We start from the raw sequence: 21,016 nt of genomic DNA, 5'->3' as shown, positions 1-21,016 counted from the left end.
ATCACAATAATAAATAATAATTTTTATTTACTATTTTCAAGTTGGAAAATTTTTATATAATCTTGGAAACAAATAATATAGCGAACATAATTTATTAATGAATTTTTTTTTTATGTTCAATTCTTGATAATATATTTATTTATTTATTTATTTATATATATTTTGTTTGTGAGGGGCGAGGGGGAGCGCCGAAATAATTATATAACTTTAAAAATGATTTTCGATATTCTATAAAATATCTCAAGCTCGTGCCTCCAAAAAAAAAATATATATTCACTCTTAAATACAAATTTTTACTACAACTGACCTTGTAAAAAATGAATTGGTTGAGAAAAATGAGAAACAAATAATTCGTATTTTTCACGCCTTACACATTTCTCATACTCATAACAAGTCTTATACATATATGCCTCACTGAATACATATTTATATATAAAGTTAATTTTATTTTAATCATTTACAACAGCTAGTAACGTAATACATTTTTAAAAATAAAGGATAGCACGAGTTTATGCGAAATATCACAGTTATGATCAAGAACCGCAATATAGTATAAAAGCACTCCCCATTACATTACTTAAATACCTAATTCATATTCATTTATTATTATTATTATTATTATTATTATTATTATTATTATTATTATTATTGTTATTAATATTATTATAATCTGATTAGCAACAATACTACAAACTACCAGATTATTATTTAAGAAATCATGTTTAGTACGAGTCATATACAACTTGCTAATGATGCAATCAATTAAATATATACTGACTACTAAATGTTTTGAGTGAATACTGCTTGTATTTTTAATTAAAAAAAAAAAAAAAATCATCGTAGCTTTTATATTAATTGCATAGTAATAATATCATATCAACAATTGTTTATCTAGAAAAAATAGTTATAAAATAAAAGAACATTGTGATACCAAATTAAAAATTATTATAAAAAAATTTATCATATAATTAAAAAAAAATTCTAAAATCATACTGGTATTCATTATTAACGTCAAAAAATATATATAAAAAATTAATACACTATTCACATTATATTTTACCATATAAATTTCAATTAAAATTATTATAATAAAATTTATAAGATATCAGGTTATTTATTCTATTAACCCAACTATTAAGTATTTTCAAAATAATAAAAAATAAATAAATAAATGATTTTGCTATAATAAAAATAGTTGTGATAGTAATAGTAATAATAATAATGATTGCATAACGGATGAATATATAAAAGACAATTAATTGAAGTAATAGATATTAATCTATTCATTTTATAAAAACAAATTATCGTCAATTACAGTAAAATACTTCATTATGAATTGTCAAATATATATTAGCAATAACATGCGAATCATTTTTAAAATTTTTGTCTTAATTACATTTGTTTTACTCTTGAAGAAACATTGCACTGTATTTTATTATTTCAAGATAAATTATTTGTGACCAACCATTGATAACGATGTGTTTAAAGCTTAAATCCATTGTTAATTTCTACATTCCAACCAATCAGGCTCACTGATACTTGACTGTCGAAAAGTAATATTTTAAAATAAATAATTTGTACCAAAAATATCCTACTGAGCGGGTGGTTGTGACTCACTAGGCATATTTGGCATATTCGGATTCGGATAAGGTGGTAAAAATGAATAATTAGGATAAGGAGGTGGCGGTGGATGAGGAAATGGAGAATAGTAATTCGGCGGATGAGCTGCTGGTGATGGCGCATATCCGCGATGCATATAAGGGTCGGCTGCTGGAGGAGGACCGTGAAATGCTGAATACATATGGGCGTAATCGGGATTGTAAGCTGGTCCACCATATGCTGCATATCCTGGAGCACCTGAAATATTTATTTACAAATTAATACGTTAATAAATTATTTATTACGACGGTAACTTACCACTGGGAGGGTAAGATGTAGATGCATTTGGAGCTGTTGGATAGTGTTGAGAATACGGATTGTATGGTGTTGATGGGTAAGCTCCACCGTATCTATTACTAGCTGGATGACTGAAAGCTGTTGATATATGTGGATCAATTCTACTTGGTGTAGTTGTTGGAATTTTCATTGAGGATATAGCATCTGGATTTTTGGCTTCACTCGATTCAACAAGAGGTAATGGCGGAATAACGGTACTAGGTGATTGAGAGTATACTGCAGGTGTCGGTATCGGCACTCTTTCTTCCGACGGTTTAACCATCTCAGGTTGAAGCTTTGTGATTTCTGAAGGCCGAGCATTTGTAGGATGCGACGGTGGAACAGTTGGAAAATAAGATCCATAAGGAGCAGTTATACTTCGTGACCGAGGATCCGGATAATCGTAATATCTCGGATATTGAGTATATGGATAAGCTTGAGGGAGGCCATGAGATTCTCCAGAGGCAGTTTCCTGTAAATCCGGAGCCCGATCTTTTACAGAAGCTACATTTGGACCAGTAAATGCAGATACTGAAGAGTCACTAGGGTCCACTAAGTTCTTTGAAATTTCAGGTCTTTGACTATGTGGTTGAGGTCTTAATAATGATCGCGATGAATGACTGTCTTGAGGATATAGAGACTGCTGCAATGGTTGTTGTTGCTGTTGTTGTGGTTGCTGTGGTTGTTGTTGTGGCTGTGGTTGTGGTGGAGGTGGTGGCTGCTGTTGCGGCGGTGGTTGTGGTTTCGGTTGTGTTTGTTGTGGTGATTGTTGTGATGGTAGTGGTTGAGGCTGCTGATTATGATGTTGTGGATGTTGTACTAACTGCTGCAATGGCTGTTGTTGTTGTTGTTGTTGTTGTTGTTGTTGTTGTTGTGGCGGTTGTTGTGGCAGCTGTTGAGGCTGTAGTGGCATTGGTAACGACTGTTGCTGTAGTAGTTGCTGCTGCTGCTGCTGCTGCTGCTGCTGCTGTAATGGCTGTTTTTGTGATTGTAATGGTTGTTGCTGTTGCTGTAACGGTTGTTGCATTTGTTGCTGTTGCTGCTGCTGCTGCTGTAATGGCTGTGGTTGTTGCAAAGATTGTTGTTTCTGTAATGGTTGTAGTGGTTGTTGTTGTCGCTGTGATTGTTGTTGTTGCTGCTGCTGCTGCTGCTGCTGCTGCTGCTGCTGCTGCTGCTGCTGCTGCTGCTGTTGATGTGGCGGTTGTTGTTTCTGAACCGTTTGTTGTTGATGCTGCTGCGGCTGTTGTAAATGTTGTTGCTGTTGCATAGATTGCGTAGATCGAGAAGGTGACTGAGATGCAATGCTAGATGGTTCCTCAATAATAATTTCGTCACTGTCATGTTTATTAAGTTGACCTGGATATTGATGTCTGTAATTTGAAGTTGGTAAAGAACCTCCAGGTTCTTTCGTTTCACAAGATGCTTCATAAGTTTTATTATCTTTGTTAGGTATTATCTCAGATTCAATTTCACCATGCTGAGTTTTCACGCATTCACCAGTTTTACCAGTTGATATAAGACTTATTCCATAGTCATGGGTCTTTCTCTCAGACCCTTTTTGTAATCCGGATTCTGAATCGGAATTAACTGCACGACTTTGATTGGAAGGGCTGAATGCAGGATTTGAATTAGCTTCGGCAACTATATCCTCTAATCGAACTTCTTCAACTCGCTGATCTGTACGAGGTTGACTGTCTGATGAATTTGAATTTTCACCAACAGAAGAGTGATCCATTGACTCGAATTTTCCTTTTGCAATTCGCTGAAGGGAAACTTGATTATTTAAATTAACTTTCATGGCAGGCACAGGAATAGCTCTGGATCGTTTCGTTAATTCTCTATCAGAATTTAATCTATGATTTACACCGATATTCGGTCTCAGTGGTATTCGAGGTGCTGGAGTAGAATTTCCACCAACTTTTGGAATTATTGAAATCGCCGAATTATTTCTCAAGGGGAAACTCACTTCTGGTTTCATATTTCTTTGGGTTGCTGAAATGAAAAAATTTTATCATGATAAATAAAAAAAATTATGATTCATTTTTTTCTTTTAAAATTTTTATTTATATAATTATTTATTATATTTAAAAAATATTATCGATATAATTATTAATAAAGTACGACCAAAATAAAATTATATTTTTTAAAATATTTGTATACTGTTAGAGAATAACAGTCACTCCTTGTAAATTATTATTTTTTATTTAATTTAATTTATAGCGTTTAAATTGATAAAAGAACTAATATTAATTAATTAATTAATATAATATAAATAAAAAAATTATAATATTACTTATAAATTATTGTCTTTAAAATTATTACCTTTTTTTGGCTCTTCTTCTCGTTTTTGTTGGTTAATTTTCAATGCGGTTCGAATAGCTATAATTTTACCGGATTCTAATTGCATGTAAATTCCCTTTGGACTCTTTAAAACCATTACTCGTTGACCAGATTTTAATACTATACTACTTTTATCTGGCGAATTAGTTGGAATGACAACGTCTAATGGTAAAGTCATCTCTTGAGCACTCATACCCTGTCGTTGCCAAATTTCTGCAGGAATCCATCGACTTCCAACAACACCTCGATTTCCAAGACTTTCAGCTCCACGTTGCTGCATTGGTCTTACTGATGCAACGGGCTTAGGTGCTACACCAGTGTCACCTCCACGTATAGCTCGTATTTGTAATCCACCAGCTGTTAAATAAAATGTATGATAAATTACAATTTATATCTTAAATATGTTTAAAAAAAAAAAAAAAAATAATAATAATAATAAAAAATACTAACCGCGAGTTGCAGTATTTCCAGGAACATAATTATAACTGGGTTTAGAATTATTAGCTGCCATTTTTTCAAGTTCATAACCCCGTCGAGCAAGACGTTTTTCAGCTTGACTTAATTTTTTATCTTTGCGATCAACAAGAAGACTCTCATGATGAAATGGTTGTTTAGTAAGCAATGAAGAATGACGTTCAAGAACACAATGCATTATTTCATCAGTGTAGTCATTTTTGGATGCTGAAAAATCTTGAACTTGACTGTCTTCTTCCCAGTCCCATGACAATGTAGTTGCTTCTTTTAAAGATAAGTGAGCGTCAGGATTACACTGATCGACTACACGATCGGCCATTCCTTGCTTACTGATTTGTCTGTCATAAATTTTTCTCTCCAAACAATTATCAGTAACCAGTCGGTAAACATAACAAGGTTTTTGTTGTCCATATCTGTACACACGACACACTGCTTGTGTATCATGACAAGGATTCCAAGAAGCATCAAACACTATCGCTCTATTTGCCCCAACAAGATTTATACCTAACGAGCCGGCTCGTGTTGAAACTAAAAAAAGATGAATCTTTGGATTTTGATTAAATTCATTTATTAATTTTTCTCTTTCCAATGCACTTGTACTTCCATCTAATCTATAATAATTAACATTCCTAACCCATGATTCTGTTTGGCCATCAGCATATTTAAAATTATTTCTAGCTAAAAAATCTTCAATGAGATTCAATGTGAATAATGATTGTGAAAAAGCAAGAACGCGGTCACCAATGAGTATTGCCTCTTCAAGAATACAAAAAAATAGCGACATTTTTGCGGAAGCATCTATCAATCCAGGAACATATCCTTTCATAAGCTCTGTCGTCCACTCATAAGGTATACCGTCGTCTTTTCCTGAAGGTGAATTTTTCAGATCTTTTTCTTCATCTTTCGTTAAAATTTCATCATCTGACTTGTCTTCTTTATCCTTATCCACTTGAGATATTTCATCCTTTTCTTTATCTTCTTCTTTAATTGATTCAAATGAATTATGACAACTATTAATTGCTTGAAATGAATTGATATTCTGCTTAGAATTATTGCTGTCATTACTACCATTATAATTGGTATCAGAATTAATATTTTGAGGCTGTTGACTTTGTACACCAGTATTAATCGTACCCGCATCTTTCGTATTTTTTTCATAACCACCAGTCATTTTTTTATTACGACCGATCAATCCCGGTTGTGTGCCACTATTACTAGCATTGTAATCATAAGACAAATTTTGTTCGTAATTTTGCTGCGATGGAAAATAATTATTATCATAGCGATTGACACTTGGATCTCGGTAATACTGATTATTGCACTGATCTTGTCGTATAGGTTGAGAATAATTTCCTTGCCACGAATAATTTTCACCTGATCTTTTACATTGATTTTGATTGCCACTGTCCGTAGCATAATTATTAATATCTTGATTTTGCTGTTGAGTTTGATTAACGTGATAATTTTCAGTTAAATTTTGTTGCTCTCCTTGAACTGCAGGAGGTTTACCGGAAGTGTTATAACCCATAGGTGAATTAGGAGGTATTGAACTTTGATTTTGAGAATATCTATGCGGTTGATTTTGAGTAGATGAAAGTTGTAACTGTTGATTTGTGGGATAAACGTGACCTTGATTAACTGACGAGGGCATCTGACACTGTTGAGAAATCGATGGATAAGTATTCACTTGAGCTCCGGTTGAAACGTGATGACTTGCCGGATAACCTTGTTTTGAAGGGGATAAATTTTGTTGATCAGTTGGATATCCATGCGTTTGACCGGGTGGAAATGAACTTGATGGTTGTTGATTTGTTGGATATGACGGTGGGCCTTGTTGCGTAGCATATTGATTTTGTTGTGACGTACCCTGATATCCATGTGTTTGATTTTGTTGTTGGTTAGTTAAATATCCATGGGGTTGATTTTGTGCCATCGCATTTGAACCGGGCTGATTAGAAGAGTTAATTGGATTAGATGAGTAAGGTGGTTGATTTTGATTAGGTAAATGCGATGTCATCTGATTTGGAGGATTTCCTGGTAGTGGATTTTGAATCTGATGTCCTGGCTGATTCATACGACTAGGAGAAGGATATCCGTGTCCCGTATTTGGTAACATAGGATTAATATTTTGTTGATTTAAATGAGCCCCTTGATTTCCTATGTAACCAGTTTGAGGTGGAAGTAGTTGGGAAGTAGCCGGAGGATTTTGTTGATTTGTAGAGTAACCTACTGGTGGTTGATTTTGTATCGATTGATTTTCATTTTGTGAATAAATTTGTGACGTATTGTTGGCTCCAGGTCCAGGTAAATAATTTTGTGATTGGTTGGATTGTCCATAAGAATATTCAGGCATTGGTATGTTGGCTGACTGACTCGGCACTGAACTTTTATAGTTAGACGGTTGACCATTATTTCCAGTATTTTGAGAATATGGTTGATTAGAATTCGGAGGATAATTTCTGTTTTGATCCTGAAAACTATACGGTTGTCTAGGAAACATACCGTAGTTATTAGAGTTATTCTGATCATTATTAAAATCCGTATTCGGCTGATTTAGTGGATATTTCTGTGAATTATTGTTATTATTATTACTATTATTACTACTGCTATTATTATTATTATTACTAGTGTTATTACTATTGTTGTTGTTGTTGTTGTGTTGTTGTTGTTGTTGTTGTTGTTGTTGTTGTTGTTGTTGTTGTTGTTGTTGTTGTTGTTGTTGTTGTTGTGTTGTTGTTGTTGTTGTTGTTGTTGTTGTTGTTATTATTATTTGTAGTAGCAGTAGGAGTATTATTATTATTATTATTATTATTATTATTATTATTATTATTATTATTATTATTAGTTTGTTCGTTTCTTGGATTATAAACTTGTGAATTTTGTGAGTAACCTTGAGGCTGATTATAATTAAGATTATTTGTCTGATAAGATTGATATGATGAAGCTTGATTAGGGAAGCCCTGTTGTCCTTGATTATTATAACAATTATTGTATTCTCTCGTTGACTGATCATTGCGATAATAATTATTCGGATTATTAGATCGGAAATTTGAATAGCCTTGTGAATATGAATTTTGCTGTGCAGAATTAGTAAAGTTTGAATTGATATTTTGTTGAGGGAAATTTGAATAATTATCTTTAGTTTCAGACTGTGAATTATCAAGTGTAGATGTTTCGTTACTTGTAGATGACAATGATGAATTTGGTGGTACGCTAGCAGCTGGTTTATTTTTAATGGTAGCATTTACTTTTTTACCTCTCTTGGATTCTCCTTTAGGTTGTCGAGCTTTAGTTCGTTTACCTCCTGAATTAGATTTTTCAGCCATTGTTTCTTCTAAATCTAAATCATCTTCTTCATTAGCTTGACGTTTACGAAGAAAATGAAATAAAATATCAGGATGATTCCAAATTTTACAACAAACTGCAAATGCTTTAAGTGGATTTGGTACAGCTCGTGTTTTCAGGACTTGATTCATAAAAGTATCATACAATTTACGCTGAAATGGTGTCATTCGGACGAGAAGAATGTATTCTTCTTTTCTGGGAAGAGATATTTGAAGTACCGAATGAGATCGGCGCTGAACAAATCCCTCTAGAAGTGCATGTAAAACATGAGCCCGATATCTCATTAGTCTAATGTCTTGAGGTGTTGAATCAATACACTGACCATTTTGAATTGGTCGTTCAAACATATTACAAAATTCACTTTTAGAACCTAAATAATTAGGTCTCACAAAGTCTACCATACACCAATATTCAAGTAAATTATTCTGCAATGGATAACCCGTAAGAACAATCCTACGTTTTGTACGCATTTGTTTCAATGCCATACTAATACTCGCATGAGAATTTTTAATTCTATGACCTTCATCACAAATAACTAAATCAGGGCCTGGATTTACAAGAGCACCATGCATATCATCTAACAACCCTTTATTTTTATCCTCTTCTTCAATATCAATAGTATCTTTAAGTGGTTGGCCACGTTTTCTTTTTCCCTTATTAGGTTTTTTCAACGATAATTGTCTGTACAATTCATATCCAATCAACAAAACACCACCAACTTTTTGCCACTCTTGAATAACTCTTGCACGAGCTGCCATATTTTTATGTGAATCATTGAGTATATGTAATCGAAAATGTCTAGGGCGGACTTCCATTCCAACTGCAGCATCAACACTAAAAGGCGTTGATACTTTAGGAGTTGGTTTCTTATTATTGCTTACATCTTCCTTATCACTTGACGAATTCTCTTCTTTCGTCGTTGTCTCTTTAGGCTCTTCTTTTACAGTAACCTCATGATCAGATATAAATTCTTTTTTAATCTCTTCTTTTATTGATACTGGCGATTGAGAATTATTTCCATATAACTGATTATTTGACATATTCTGATAACTTGAATAAACATTAGCTTGAGCTTCATTATTTATCATTGAATTAATTGTCATATTGTGGCTATTATCTGCACCTGGATACATAGTAGAGCCTCGTATCATATTATCAACTTGCTCGTGCATATTATTCAATGGCTGATTATTACTATCAATAATAAAACCTGAATTCGAACCTGAAGTAGAATTATTAATATTATGACAATCAGTTTCTTTTTTCATCGATGCAAAATTATCAATTTGCCCTAAATTTGATGGATGCATTGGATTTTGAATTGTACTATTATTGTAGTTTGGATGATTAGAAGTATTGAGATTAATTCCTGTTTTGTTCATTGGATCATTGTAATAATTATTCTGAATGATATGACTATCATAAGTTGAATTGCCATAAGTTGAATTACCAGTCATTCCTATTGGTATTTGTGACGAACTATCTGACATGGAACGATGAGCTGATTCTGTACTGATAGGCCTTGACGGTATATTTGAAGATATATCAGTTTGATTTGAATTTTCTTCTTTAACTTCGTGTTTAATATCAACTCCGCTAGATTCCGATTTTTTATTATTCAGCAGCACTTCAGATTTTACAATATTCGGATCTTCATAGGGTAACCACATATTAAATTCAGCAAGCCAATTTTGTAGAGTATTTATCGGCATGATACAAAGAACAGTTTTAGCAGGAGTACAACGAAAAAATATATCACAAAAACTGGCAACCTGAAGTGTTTTTCCTAAACCCATACTATGTGCAAGAATGCAACCAAAACCAGAGCTACCATTATACCGTTCAATGCTTTCAACAATATTATCAAAAAGAAATCTAATTCCTCCAATTTGATGCGGCTTAATGACACGAGCTACTTGAGGAGCTAAATAAACATCGGGCTCGGTGTCTGGATGACCAACATTTACTAATACTCGACCGTGTTCATCGGGAACATTGTATCGATCATTAGTATGCATTCCAGAATTAGAAGGATCATCTTCATTGTCAGTCTCTTCACCACCACTGGGATCACTCAAAACTATACAATCATCATCCGAACTCTCGCTTGAACTAGAGATAGTTACAACATCTTTACCTTTAGCTGGTTTTTGTGAGCTAGATGTACTCGAGGCCTTATGCATTGGATGTAATTCTTTATCATAAACTGCATCATCTATTTCAGCTTCCGAAGCTTCAGAATCAGAGTAAAAATAAGATCTGTCACAAGGCTCTTTTTTAGGAACCACAGGTGAGATACTCACGGATGGAGTCATCATTCGGATTCTTTGTTGTAATACAGTTTGTCCAGGTGATGATCGATTAGAAAGACGTGAAATTGATGTTTGCATACCTTGATAACCACCTCTACCTCCTTTCTGCCACCGTGAATTTTCCATTGGTCTTCTTGGAACCTGACCAGCTGATCCACCAGTAGACATTTGCCCGCCAGATCCACTATTGGAGTTAACTTTGAACAGGACTGTATTTGGCAATTTAACCTGCGATGATGAAGATGAGGAAGATTCAGATAGTGAAGTGCTAATATCATTCTTTCCTTGAAGAAGACTTATTACACGTGATTGATTTTTATTATTGTGACGATTTATTGCTATTTGACGTTGTACCTCACGTATTATTTTCTGTTGCTCCTGAACTCGACGCAACCGCTCCATTTCTTGGCGTTGAGCAGCAAGCGTAGCCTCATCTAACTGTGCCTCATCCATCACTTCCCTGATGTTTCGTCTCATGTTGGCCAATTTTTTTTCTGACTTTAATTCACACTCAGGATCATCAGAATTGTCATCTCTTTTTTGTTTCTTTTTTACGGGATCAGAATCGCTGGTATCTTCTCCTCGCCTTTTACCACCCTCATCATCCTCTTCGTCACCTGATTGAGTCTCTGATTGGATATTATCATTGTCCATACTTTCTGCATCATCATCTTTTAAAAGAGCTTTACCGAGTAAATCAGCTTCGGTAACTTCTTGGCCTTCAATTGGAGCACCTAAAATAAAAAAATTGTTTAATTTTAATTCAAATAATAATAAAAAGTTAAATAACATTTTATTGAAATAAAAATAAAAAATTTTTAACCTTCCAATGGAAGAGTGTCCAATATATTAACAGCTTCAACATCGTCATCCTGAAAAGAAGACTCTGAGTGTTGTCTTTCAGAGTCAACTCTTACACCGATCTCTGTGTCAATAGTTTCATCCAAATCCATGTCATCTCCAGATCCGTCAGAATGAATCTCATCAAGATCATCGTGTGCCATAGGTTCATTTTTTTTCTCTTCCTCTACATCGCTCGCTTCTCCACCTGTTCCTTCAGAGTCCCGATCGCTAAGAGATCGGCTATTTAAATTACTTTTATTTCCACGGTCATGACAACTATCTCCTCGATCAGAAGATCGTGAACCTCCTCGAGGTGTAACTCGTTCAATAGTAACATCTCCTATTCGAGTTAAAAAACTATCCAGACTGTTTGACATCTTGCGTGTCGTACTGACCATCCAATGGATGTGAAAATAATATTCTATTAAATTATTTTAACCACTCTTTTCTTTGTATTAGTAACTATTATTAGTTATATCATATTGTTCACATCGTCTTTTCATTTTACAGTTCCACAAATATGTGAAAATCTAAAAAAAAAAAAATAAGATTTTTATTATTATTAATTTAGTTAAGCTACCTGTAATCAACTACAGAATTTTTAATGACACTTAAGTTAACAGATATTAAAAATTTTTTTAGAATTTTATAGTAATTTAATTATTATAAAAAAAATATTATTAAAAAGTTTCACATGTGGAAATTTAAACATCTATATTTACACGATGTTATTAATACGTTGAATATCAAAAGGAACACTTAGAGTTAAATTTTTATAAATTTATCAATATTAATTTGGTTTTTTTCTGTCTTTTTAATTATTTCTTTGTTGTTCTTAGGTTATTTTTTTCCACTAAAAGACAGTTATTATAACATGCTGTTTTTTTTTTTTTTTTTTTTTTTTTTTTTTATTGTTATTAAACTCATTGTTATAAAAAAAATATATTGACAAACCGTTTTTCATTTTGTTACTCTAATCAAGAATTGGTTAAAACTTTGTAAACAGTTAAAAATAATAAAATAATGAAAATCACTATAAATTTTGTGATTTATATTTATTTATATAGTTCATATTATATGAATTTACTTATAGTCAAAAAAAGCGTGTAAAAAAACAAGAGTATGTCCAATTGAAAAATTTCTTTGAAACATTATGAAGAGGATATATTTAACCAACTTAAGAAATTAACAAATAAAAAAATATTTTAATTTGTTAGGATTCTAGTTAGACATTAAGAACATAATAACAACAACACAAAAAAAAATAAAAATAAAGAAAAAAAAACTTAGATGATGGTCTGAATGATAAATTTAATTTTTTTTTTTTTTAATTTATTAACTATTTAAGATTGTAAAATTTAAGTAATAACTGATAGTGAAAAAATATAATAACAATATTAAGAGCTGTCAAATAGAACAAGTATTATAACATGAATGTTTATGATTATACATAAACTTGAAATATAAACTTCACCTGACAGTGATGGAGTCGTTAGATGATAATCTCATGGATAATTTAAAACAGATATTGAGAGCATTTAACATGGAGTATGTCAAATAAATAAAATATTTAATTATAAATTGAAAATTAAAAATAATAAAACCACACACTGGATAGACGCCATAGCGTCGTTGTTCGTTGCCGCAACCAGTTTTGTAAATGTCTGAAAATCACATTTATCTTAAGTAACTCTGGATTTTAACTTAACTCTAATAACAATTACATAGCACCAACAATTTTATGATTTTAAATTAACGTTAACAAATTAATATTATACAATACGCTGATAATTTAACAAATCATCCACACAAGTCACGATATTTAGTTTTAACGCTTAACGCGGCATTTTTTCTCTACAAATCTTTTTTTACTTGAGTGTACATACCGTCCGACCGATCAGACTAAACCCCCGCCATTTTGTCCACGTCAAACGTACTTCCGTTAGTATCTATATATTTAAAAAAAAAAAAAATAAATAAACAATAAATAAGTATGTAAAACATTATTATTTATAAACATCAGCACTATTAACTTTGTCAATTATATTTACTCTTGGTTAAATATAATTGTCTGATAATTGTCAATTTGATTATTTTTAATAATAGGACAACTGAGTCTATTTTATGGTTCGTTATATAAATTACTTTTGTGCAAGTGCTAATTGATATTGAACTTATTTAATTATTTTTAAAATTATTTGTGTTACATATGAATAAACTTATTATATCACAAAAAAATAAAAAAAAAAAAAAATACATTGTTTTGAGAACACATCCATAATTTTTAATTTATTAAAACTTTCGTCAATACTTTTATTTATTTAGTTTATATATTATAACTACTTTTATAATTTTTAATTAATTTTAAAATCACATAATTTGTTACGAAAGTATAACAAACAAACTTAAAATATAACCGCTTAAGCATAATAATAAATATTTTAAAATATAACATTTTAAAAATAAAATGATACTAAAAATAGCAGAAATCTAACAATTTGTAGGTGTTTTTTTTTTTTTTACTTGCAATTATTTTGAAAAGTAACTTTTTATTTATTTTTTTTTTTTTTTTTTTTTTTTTTTTTAATAATTTAATTGCTGTAAAATTCTAAAAAAATTTCTAATATCTGTCAACTTCAGTGTTATTAAGTTTCTGCTAATTTGAGTATCATAATAAGTCAATCACAATTTATATCACACATATTTACTAGTAGCTAAATAGTAAAACAAAAATAAACTCTGAATTGAGAAATAATTCTCATTGAAAAAATAAATATAACAAAAAAAATTACATACTAATTTAATACCGTGAATTATTTTAAAAAATTGAAATTAATTAGTTAGCGTTTTCGCAAGCATCAATCCAATCATTATAAACATCTAATGGCTCGGATAATAAATTAATCGTAGTTTGAAAATCTTCAAGACAAACTCTACAAGTTATTCGAGCTGTACTTCTTGGTTTATCCCTACAAAGAAGAATAAATTTAATCGTAATAAGTATTAAATAACATACAAATTACGTATTATATTTATTACTTACATCTTAACCTCACATGATTTCTCATGATTACAAAATGGGCAATTAAATTGTGTATCAAGAGGTTCAATAGCTTTTTTTCTACTTGGTGGCTTCCTTTTACTTTTTCTTCGTCCCATTTTATAAATCAATTAAAAGATAATCAGAATGGTAAACAATCGCTCGTTTACTTTTTATGTTTTTGTCCTTTCTAGAAAGAATCGACCGCCTGAAAAATATAACTTTAACGCCATCTACATGACTAATCGTACATTTAAAATAATCCAATAAAGGATTCATATAAATTTTATTATTTTATTATTGGTTATACATAACTCGTATGATATTTATAAATTTCACGATTTCATCCAAGTGACACATACCCACTGTTTGTACACATGTGTAAATATTTACATTTTTATTTACTGTTTAAAAATAAAAATTACTTGATTTTTGAATTGTAAAATAAAAATTCGTCATGAATGATTTTTCAATGTATCCTTTTTTATAGTAAAATATTAAATATAATAATACTGAAGTTAGCCGTTAAATGTGAAACTTTTTAATTTAATTTTTTTTATAATAATTTAATTGCTACAAAATTCTAAAAAATTTTTTACATGATTTTCCTTAACTTTAACATTACAAACAATATTATCATCATACAGAAAATTATCTATACCTTTTCCTACTGCAAGAGATGCTGAAATAGCTTATCAAGTATTGAGAGTAGATTTAGATGAACCTAAAAGAAGTTGTGTATCTAAGTCTTTAGCAGTTGACAATAAAATTTTAAACGTGTATGTATTCTATTGTTTTTAAATATATTATTGTAAAGAACAAAATAACAGATATAATATTTTTTATTTTAGGAATTTTACCGGCAAAGAGATCAGAAAAATAAGAGTTGGTTTAACATCTTTTTTCGATAGTCTAACTTTGGTAACTGAAACTCTTAAAGAATTTGACTCTAGAGAATTGGAGTACAGTTATTATTAAATAGCTTTTTAATTTTAATTGAATAAAAAACGATGTCAGATCACACACCGGCTCCATATAGACCAAGATCAGTGTATGGATATGCTCTGTTTATTGGATCAAATATAGTATTTTTCTTGTACATCATTTGGGCTGTAGTGCCAGATGAAATTTTACATGATCGTTTAGGTCTTACATATTGGCCTCTTAAATATTGGGCTGTAGCCATTCCAATATGGGTTTTAACCGTAATTGCAGTTTTTGCATTTATTATATATCCAGCTATCAATTTATTGATGACACCTGACATCGACGATGTGAGAACAATTAAAGACCAATACTCACTTGTACAAAATATAAATATTCCAGGAATTATTCCATCTGTTTCTGATATTCCTATTACTGATGTGTGTAGAAAATTATATTTAAAATAATAAAATTTGTACTATATCTAAGCTATGTTACAATAAAAATTTTATTTATTTTAAAATGAGAATAATTCGAATAATAATTAAAACAATCACAACAATCTTATACAAAAAAATTCAAGCTGTTAGTATTTCATTCTAAATTATTTAAAACGTTAGGTTAGATAGTATTTTAAAACTAACCGCGTTACACAACTTTGTTTTATTTTTACTGTATGAGTTTTTTGTAAACTTATTAATAATTTCTGTATCAATTAGTAAATAAGTAATTAAATTCACTAACACATTGTCAATTCATTAAAAATAGAGAAAAATTTTTTCAAATAATTTATTTAACATATATTAAAAGTATAATCGACGTCATATGTTTTTGTTATTAATTACTCATCTATAACCATAATATTTAAATATCAAACTAAATAAACAAAGAATAAAAAATTTTAATTTACTTATATTATATTTTACCAATGTAATAAAAATGATTTTATATATTTGTTGATAAACAAGTAATTTTATTTATTATAACAATAAATAAATTATAACCTACAAATTTATTTGTTGTGTTTTTTATATTAATGAAATTGTTAAAAAAATAAGATGAATTCTCGAAAAATTACCACAGTTATAACAAAAGATTATGACACTAAAGATGCAGAAAATCGACCAGTTATAAAAGTTGCAGATCGTCCAACTTTTATTTTAAAAACCCGAGAAGGCGAAAGTAGAGCTGTATCTCCAAGTCAACGCAATGGAGCCAAGTATGAATTATTGTTAATTCTTGTGTTAAATAAAATAAATTGTTTTTGAAAATTTGAATATTTAAAATAATGTGTATTTTTTTTATTTACAGAAAAGAAACGGATGCCTCTGCCAGTACATCAACAAAATCATGCGAAGGTAAAATTGTAATAATCTATTTCGTCTTGGTTTTTGTTATTTTTAATTTTTATGTATTTTAGCACGATTGTTAATGACATTACCCCAAGAAATGACAAGTAGTGTGAAGTTTATGGATGAAAATATGCAACTTTATGAAAATGTATTAGAAGAACTGATTGATCAACAAGATTTTTTAGTTGTTGGAATCTTAGGAACTCAAGGAGTTGGAAAATCGACTATTTTGTCTCTTCTTACGTCAAATTATGGGTATGAATAAATAATAAAATACCAAATAATAAGTAATACAAATAAAAAATGTTTTAGATCAGAATTATTCGCTGTACAAAAATCATCTCATCATAAAAATGGAATAAATTGTACCAGTGGAATAGATTTTTACGTAACTAAAAATCGTGTAATTTATTTAGATACACAGCCAATTCTTTCAAGTTCAATAATGACATCAACTAACACGACGTTAGAACACTATGTTAATTCAGAATATAACTTAGAAATACAATCTCTACAATTTACTGCCTTTTTATATTCTGTTTGTCATGTTATTATTTTCGTTCAAGATTGGTTTGTCGATCCCAATTTAATAAGGTAACTAAAAAAGAAAGTACTCAAATTAGTCATATTAATTTTTTTGATATATAATGTCTGAATTTAATATTTTTAAAAACTTTTTATTGCTAAATAGATTTATTCAAACTACTGAAATGTTAAAACCATCCTCTACCTCAAATTTAGATCAAGACTACATCGAGTATTATCCTCACATGCTTTTTTTGCATAACAAAGCAGAAGTGGATGATTTCACACCAGATATTCTAAAAATAATGACGGTGATTACTAATTTTAATATAGATTTATTCTTCAACATTGCTACTAATTTTTAATTTTTTAGGAGTTTTATGACAAAGTTTTTTCAAGATCTAGATTACAAACTCACAGTGGACTGAACATGAGTTCATCCTCCACAGACGGTCAACTTAATTTATTTCTTATTCCTGAAATAAAATCACAAAGTATGTAATTAATACAACAATATTATTTATGTGAAATAATTTATATTATTAAAAAGATATATCGTTTTACAATTTAGGTGAACCAATAATCCATGAAAATGAAAAAGAATTAATACAAAAATTACGAAATAAAATTCATGGAATTTTACGTAATCCATTAACACCATCAGCGTTAACAGAAAAAAATTGGTAAATAGTACAAAGATTACTTTAAACATAACAAGTATAAATATATTACATTGTATTAGTTATAATAATAATGTATATATATTTTAGGTACCATTATGCCTTCAAAGTTGTGGAGGCTATAAAAAAAAGTCACTTATTTGTAGAATACGGAAGGTTACTTCCTTAAGATGATAATTTATTTATATTGCTTATCAGTGTAAGATATTTACTATAGGCACATATTTATAATAAAAATAATAATACATATTTTGATATTGACAAATATTCAATCGTTTGTTTATGATATACCTTCTATTACAACTATGTACTTAAAACTTTTTTCATAACTTTATAGAAAAAAAAATAAAACTATACTTGTACTTATTTAAATCTAAGAGTAATCTTCCTGTTCACTGTCATCTTGTTGCATTGAGGCCATTTGAGCAACTCCGGCTTGTAACTGTTGCCATTGTTGTTGTTCGACAATAGCTTGTTCTTCCCGTGCTTTCGCGAATAGTTCTTGCTGTTGACGCAATAATTCTTCCTCGGGTATACCTAAATTCTCTAATCTAGTACTTTGACGTCTTCTTTTAGCTGCTACTGCTTTACAGTCTCTTAATACAGATTCAGCCTCACCAACATAATCACCGAATCCAAGCTTTTCAAGTGCTTGAAGTACATGTTCGGCGTTTATTGTTTTTTTTTGTTGCTGATTGCAAATTTCATTTGCTTCCGATGATAATAAATGAATAAATTCCGTGCAACAGTTAAGAATTAATTCACGTGATTCATTTGCTACTCTTACATGGGGTAAAATTTCTTTAATCATTTTGTTGATGGATGCTCGTGGAAGCGTCAATTCGTCATCTTCTGCCGGAGGGATTCCAGCTGAGGCCATTACTTATTCTGTAATCATGTTTTAAAATTAATTGTGTATAATTATTGTTAAACGAATGATAAATACATAAATATGAATAATACTGAAGTTAGCGGTCAGCTGTTAATTTTAAAAATTTTTTTAACAAATTAATTACAATAAAAAAAATGCTTCCAAAAATTTTCACTTGTCATTTTTATTAATTTTCACGTCAAACTTTATAATTAAATTTTTTTTCAATAATTTAATTGCTATAAAAGACGAAAAAATTTTTAATATGTCAACTTCAGTTTAAAAAAAAAAAAAAAAAAAAAAAAAAAAAAACATATGTGGCTTAATTACTTGAACTCCGAAATTAAAATTTATAACGCTTCCAATGGTAAAGAAAAAAAAGTAATCACATAGAAAACTTTAAAAATACAATTCAATAATTACATACCTTTATTTTTTCAATTACACTTGCACATACGATGTCTGAGACTAACGATTATTTATCGTTAGGTTAAAATTATTCGAGCACCAACAATTGTTACTGATTATATTTAGGTTAAATAATTTTGATTCGAGTATTAAAATAAAATATGTAAACTTCAAAACAAAAAGATTTTTTTAATCAAACTTCATAAACATATCATACAAAATTATATTAAATATTAACCAATTGTATTTTGTTTTTTTTTTTTTTTTTTTCTTAGAATCAAAATAATAGCAGCGATAACGAGAGCGATGTAATTTCATTTCAACAAAATGTATCTGACTTACCAATAGAGTATGTGTTCTAAATAATTTTAAATTTCATAGAAACAGCCTCTTAAGTGGCACAAAATTTTTTTGTTTTTTTTGGTGATATTTTATTTAATTCAAGTTGAAAATTATAAATTTCATGAATATTATAAAATCAAACAAAGATTTTTTTTTAAAGAACAATAAATTGAATTTTACAAAATATTCAAGTCAATAAATTATAAATCTATGAACTTCTTTTTTTCCAAACTAAATTTATTAACTTTGTCATGCTATCAGAAATTATAAACTATTCAAAAATTAAAAACAATTATTTTTAGACAAGAAAAGGGTATGATAAACGAAACGAATGTAACATAAGTTTTAATAAATATTTATTATAATATATCAAGTTTAAATGAAATCTCCTTCAAATTTTATAAAAATGCATTTTTTAATGTAGGCGATGTTTAAATTAAAAAGACTTAGGTCTAGTGTTTCATTGGATAAAATTTTATCCTGGATTAAAAAAGTGGCCCTTAATTCTTTAAAAATTCAGCACTGAACTTTTCTTCTGAAAGAGCATCCTTCAGTTAAACGAGCTTTGCCACCGGTGGGTGTGCACAAGATTGTGCGGCAGCCATCGCACTCGACTGGTCGTTGAGCGTGTGAAAAAATTGTCTTAATAGCGTAGCATCCTGGGCATTTCACATCCATGAAATAGCTGTTGGGTTTTTGAACCAATCTTTTCAACTTGTGCTTCCTCTTTTCCTCCAGAGGAGAGGGGTGCAGATAATCTACAGCAAGCGGCATTCTGCAATTAATATGTCATGATTAATACACATTAAAATTTATTTAGTGAAAAAAAAATAAATAAATAGCACCTAAATAACACAAATAATTAAAAAAATTAAATGTTTTAAAGAAATAACAATTTTTTTTTTTTAATTTGTAATTCAAAAATTACATTTATTAAATTATTAGAGTTAATTGTTTTTTTTTTTTTTTTTTTTTGTTTTATATATTAAAATAAAAATAAAAGTGTCATTAGCTGGGTCTTTTACTTTAGCAGACGGTAAAAATATAACTGCCAATGTTTAACAATTGAATTCACTAGAACTTTTTAGGTTATGAAAGATTTAACGTACTTAAAAAAATTATTCACCAACTTTTTATAAGATGATTGTTAGAACAATAGTTATTTTAATGCAATAATTAAAAATAATTACATAAATTTATGTAAATGTTAATTATTTAGTTGACGATCAATGTAGAAAAAAATATGGGCATATGACTGCGCGTGCTTTTATTTAGCCGCAAAACCAATGTAGTAAACGAAAAGTAATTATGAAAAACATGATAAAATAAATTGCGGAATTTAAGTAATAATAATAATAATAATAATAATAATAATAATAATAATAATAGAAATACTAACTTTTTTCCTGAGTAATTCACTCAGATTTTAAGAATTATAACACGACACGTGTTGTGTTCTTGGTGTTATAAGGTAAAAGATAATATATATATTGAATCACTATAGTCACTGGCTCCAACATATTTTTCTGGTAACTACAAATTTAAAAAACGAACTTACATACACAATCGCAATTTATCATGATCCATTAATTAAAAAAAACGTACTTTTTGCTAACAAATACTTA

The 21,016-nt window shown here is 29.5% G+C and overlaps 7 protein-coding genes across 12 annotated transcripts; 3 read left to right on the top strand and 4 right to left on the bottom strand.

Annotated features, from left to right (window-relative positions):
• Positions 1-257: 257 nt before the first annotated feature.
• Positions 258-12,863, bottom strand: LOC141535417 (uncharacterized). The gene is made up of 7 exons (XM_074255338.1): positions 12,724-12,863; positions 11,230-11,779; positions 7,577-11,140; positions 4,726-7,317; positions 4,258-4,632; positions 1,918-3,927; positions 258-1,857 (listed from the first exon to the last, which is right to left on the bottom strand). The coding sequence occupies exons 2-7, from the start codon at positions 11,645-11,647 to the stop codon at positions 1,592-1,594; spliced, it is 9,225 nt and encodes a 3,074-aa protein (XP_074111439.1). The 5' UTR covers positions 11,648-11,779; positions 12,724-12,863; the 3' UTR covers positions 258-1,591.
• Positions 12,864-13,064: 201 nt separating this feature from the next.
• On the bottom strand, positions 13,065-14,502 carry LOC141535416 (transcription elongation factor 1 homolog). Of its 2 annotated transcripts, XM_074255336.1 has the most exons (3): positions 14,293-14,502; positions 14,046-14,218; positions 13,065-13,198 (listed from the first exon to the last, which is right to left on the bottom strand). In XM_074255336.1, exons 1-2 carry the CDS (start codon positions 14,406-14,408, stop codon positions 14,086-14,088), a joined length of 249 nt encoding a protein of 82 aa, XP_074111437.1. In that variant the 5' UTR covers positions 14,409-14,502; the 3' UTR covers positions 13,065-13,198; positions 14,046-14,085. The 2 variants fall into 2 exon arrangements, with proteins under 2 accessions (XP_074111437.1, XP_074111436.1); XM_074255335.1 differs by lacking the exon at positions 13,065-13,198 and having other exon boundaries at positions 13,796-14,218; positions 14,293-14,497.
• A 109-nt stretch (positions 14,503-14,611) lies between these two features.
• On the top strand, positions 14,612-15,282 carry LOC141535415 (EKC/KEOPS complex subunit LAGE3-like). The gene is made up of 3 exons (XM_074255334.1): positions 14,612-14,763; positions 14,937-15,068; positions 15,141-15,282. The coding sequence occupies exons 1-3, from the start codon at positions 14,747-14,749 to the stop codon at positions 15,265-15,267; spliced, it is 276 nt and encodes a 91-aa protein (XP_074111435.1). The 5' UTR covers positions 14,612-14,746; the 3' UTR covers positions 15,268-15,282.
• A 17-nt stretch (positions 15,283-15,299) lies between these two features.
• LOC141535413 (phosphatidylinositol N-acetylglucosaminyltransferase subunit P-like) lies at positions 15,300-15,745 on the top strand. Its single transcript, XM_074255333.1, has one exon. It carries the CDS (start codon positions 15,300-15,302, stop codon positions 15,678-15,680), a length of 381 nt encoding a protein of 126 aa, XP_074111434.1. The 3' UTR covers positions 15,681-15,745.
• Positions 15,746-16,023: 278 nt separating this feature from the next.
• Positions 16,024-18,124, top strand: LOC141535411 (nonsense-mediated mRNA decay factor SMG9). Its single transcript, XM_074255331.1, has 8 exons — positions 16,024-16,432; positions 16,525-16,571; positions 16,634-16,820; positions 16,878-17,159; positions 17,257-17,401; positions 17,464-17,584; positions 17,662-17,773; positions 17,861-18,124. The coding sequence occupies exons 1-8, from the start codon at positions 16,272-16,274 to the stop codon at positions 17,937-17,939; spliced, it is 1,134 nt and encodes a 377-aa protein (XP_074111432.1). The 5' UTR covers positions 16,024-16,271; the 3' UTR covers positions 17,940-18,124.
• On the bottom strand, positions 17,607-19,316 carry Nc2beta (negative cofactor 2beta). The gene is made up of 2 exons (XM_074255332.1): positions 19,069-19,316; positions 17,607-18,658 (listed from the first exon to the last, which is right to left on the bottom strand). Exon 2 carries the CDS (start codon positions 18,648-18,650, stop codon positions 18,144-18,146), a length of 507 nt encoding a protein of 168 aa, XP_074111433.1. The 5' UTR covers positions 18,651-18,658; positions 19,069-19,316; the 3' UTR covers positions 17,607-18,143.
• A 414-nt stretch (positions 19,317-19,730) lies between these two features.
• Positions 19,731-20,938, bottom strand: LOC141535242 (small ribosomal subunit protein eS27-like). 5 transcript variants are annotated; one of them, XM_074255090.1, is made up of 2 exons: positions 20,791-20,938; positions 19,731-20,166 (listed from the first exon to the last, which is right to left on the bottom strand). In XM_074255090.1, exon 2 carries the CDS (start codon positions 20,163-20,165, stop codon positions 19,908-19,910), a length of 258 nt encoding a protein of 85 aa, XP_074111191.1. In that variant the 5' UTR covers position 20,166; positions 20,791-20,938; the 3' UTR covers positions 19,731-19,907. The 5 variants fall into 5 exon arrangements, with proteins under 5 accessions (XP_074111191.1, XP_074111195.1, XP_074111193.1 ...); XM_074255094.1 differs by lacking the exon at positions 20,791-20,938 and adding an exon at positions 20,582-20,686; XM_074255092.1 differs by lacking the exon at positions 20,791-20,938 and adding an exon at positions 20,522-20,663.
• Positions 20,939-21,016: the final 78 nt, after the last annotated feature.

The sequence above is a fragment of the Cotesia typhae genome, unplaced genomic scaffold, assembly GCF_013202065.1.
Source record: "Cotesia typhae breed Kobodo isofemale line unplaced genomic scaffold, CoteBio_Ctyphae scaffold_13, whole genome shotgun sequence".
NCBI lineage: Eukaryota > Metazoa > Arthropoda > Insecta > Hymenoptera > Braconidae > Cotesia > Cotesia typhae.
The sequence above is the reverse complement of the archived record's forward strand: the minus strand, read 5'-3'. Positions and strand labels throughout refer to the sequence as shown.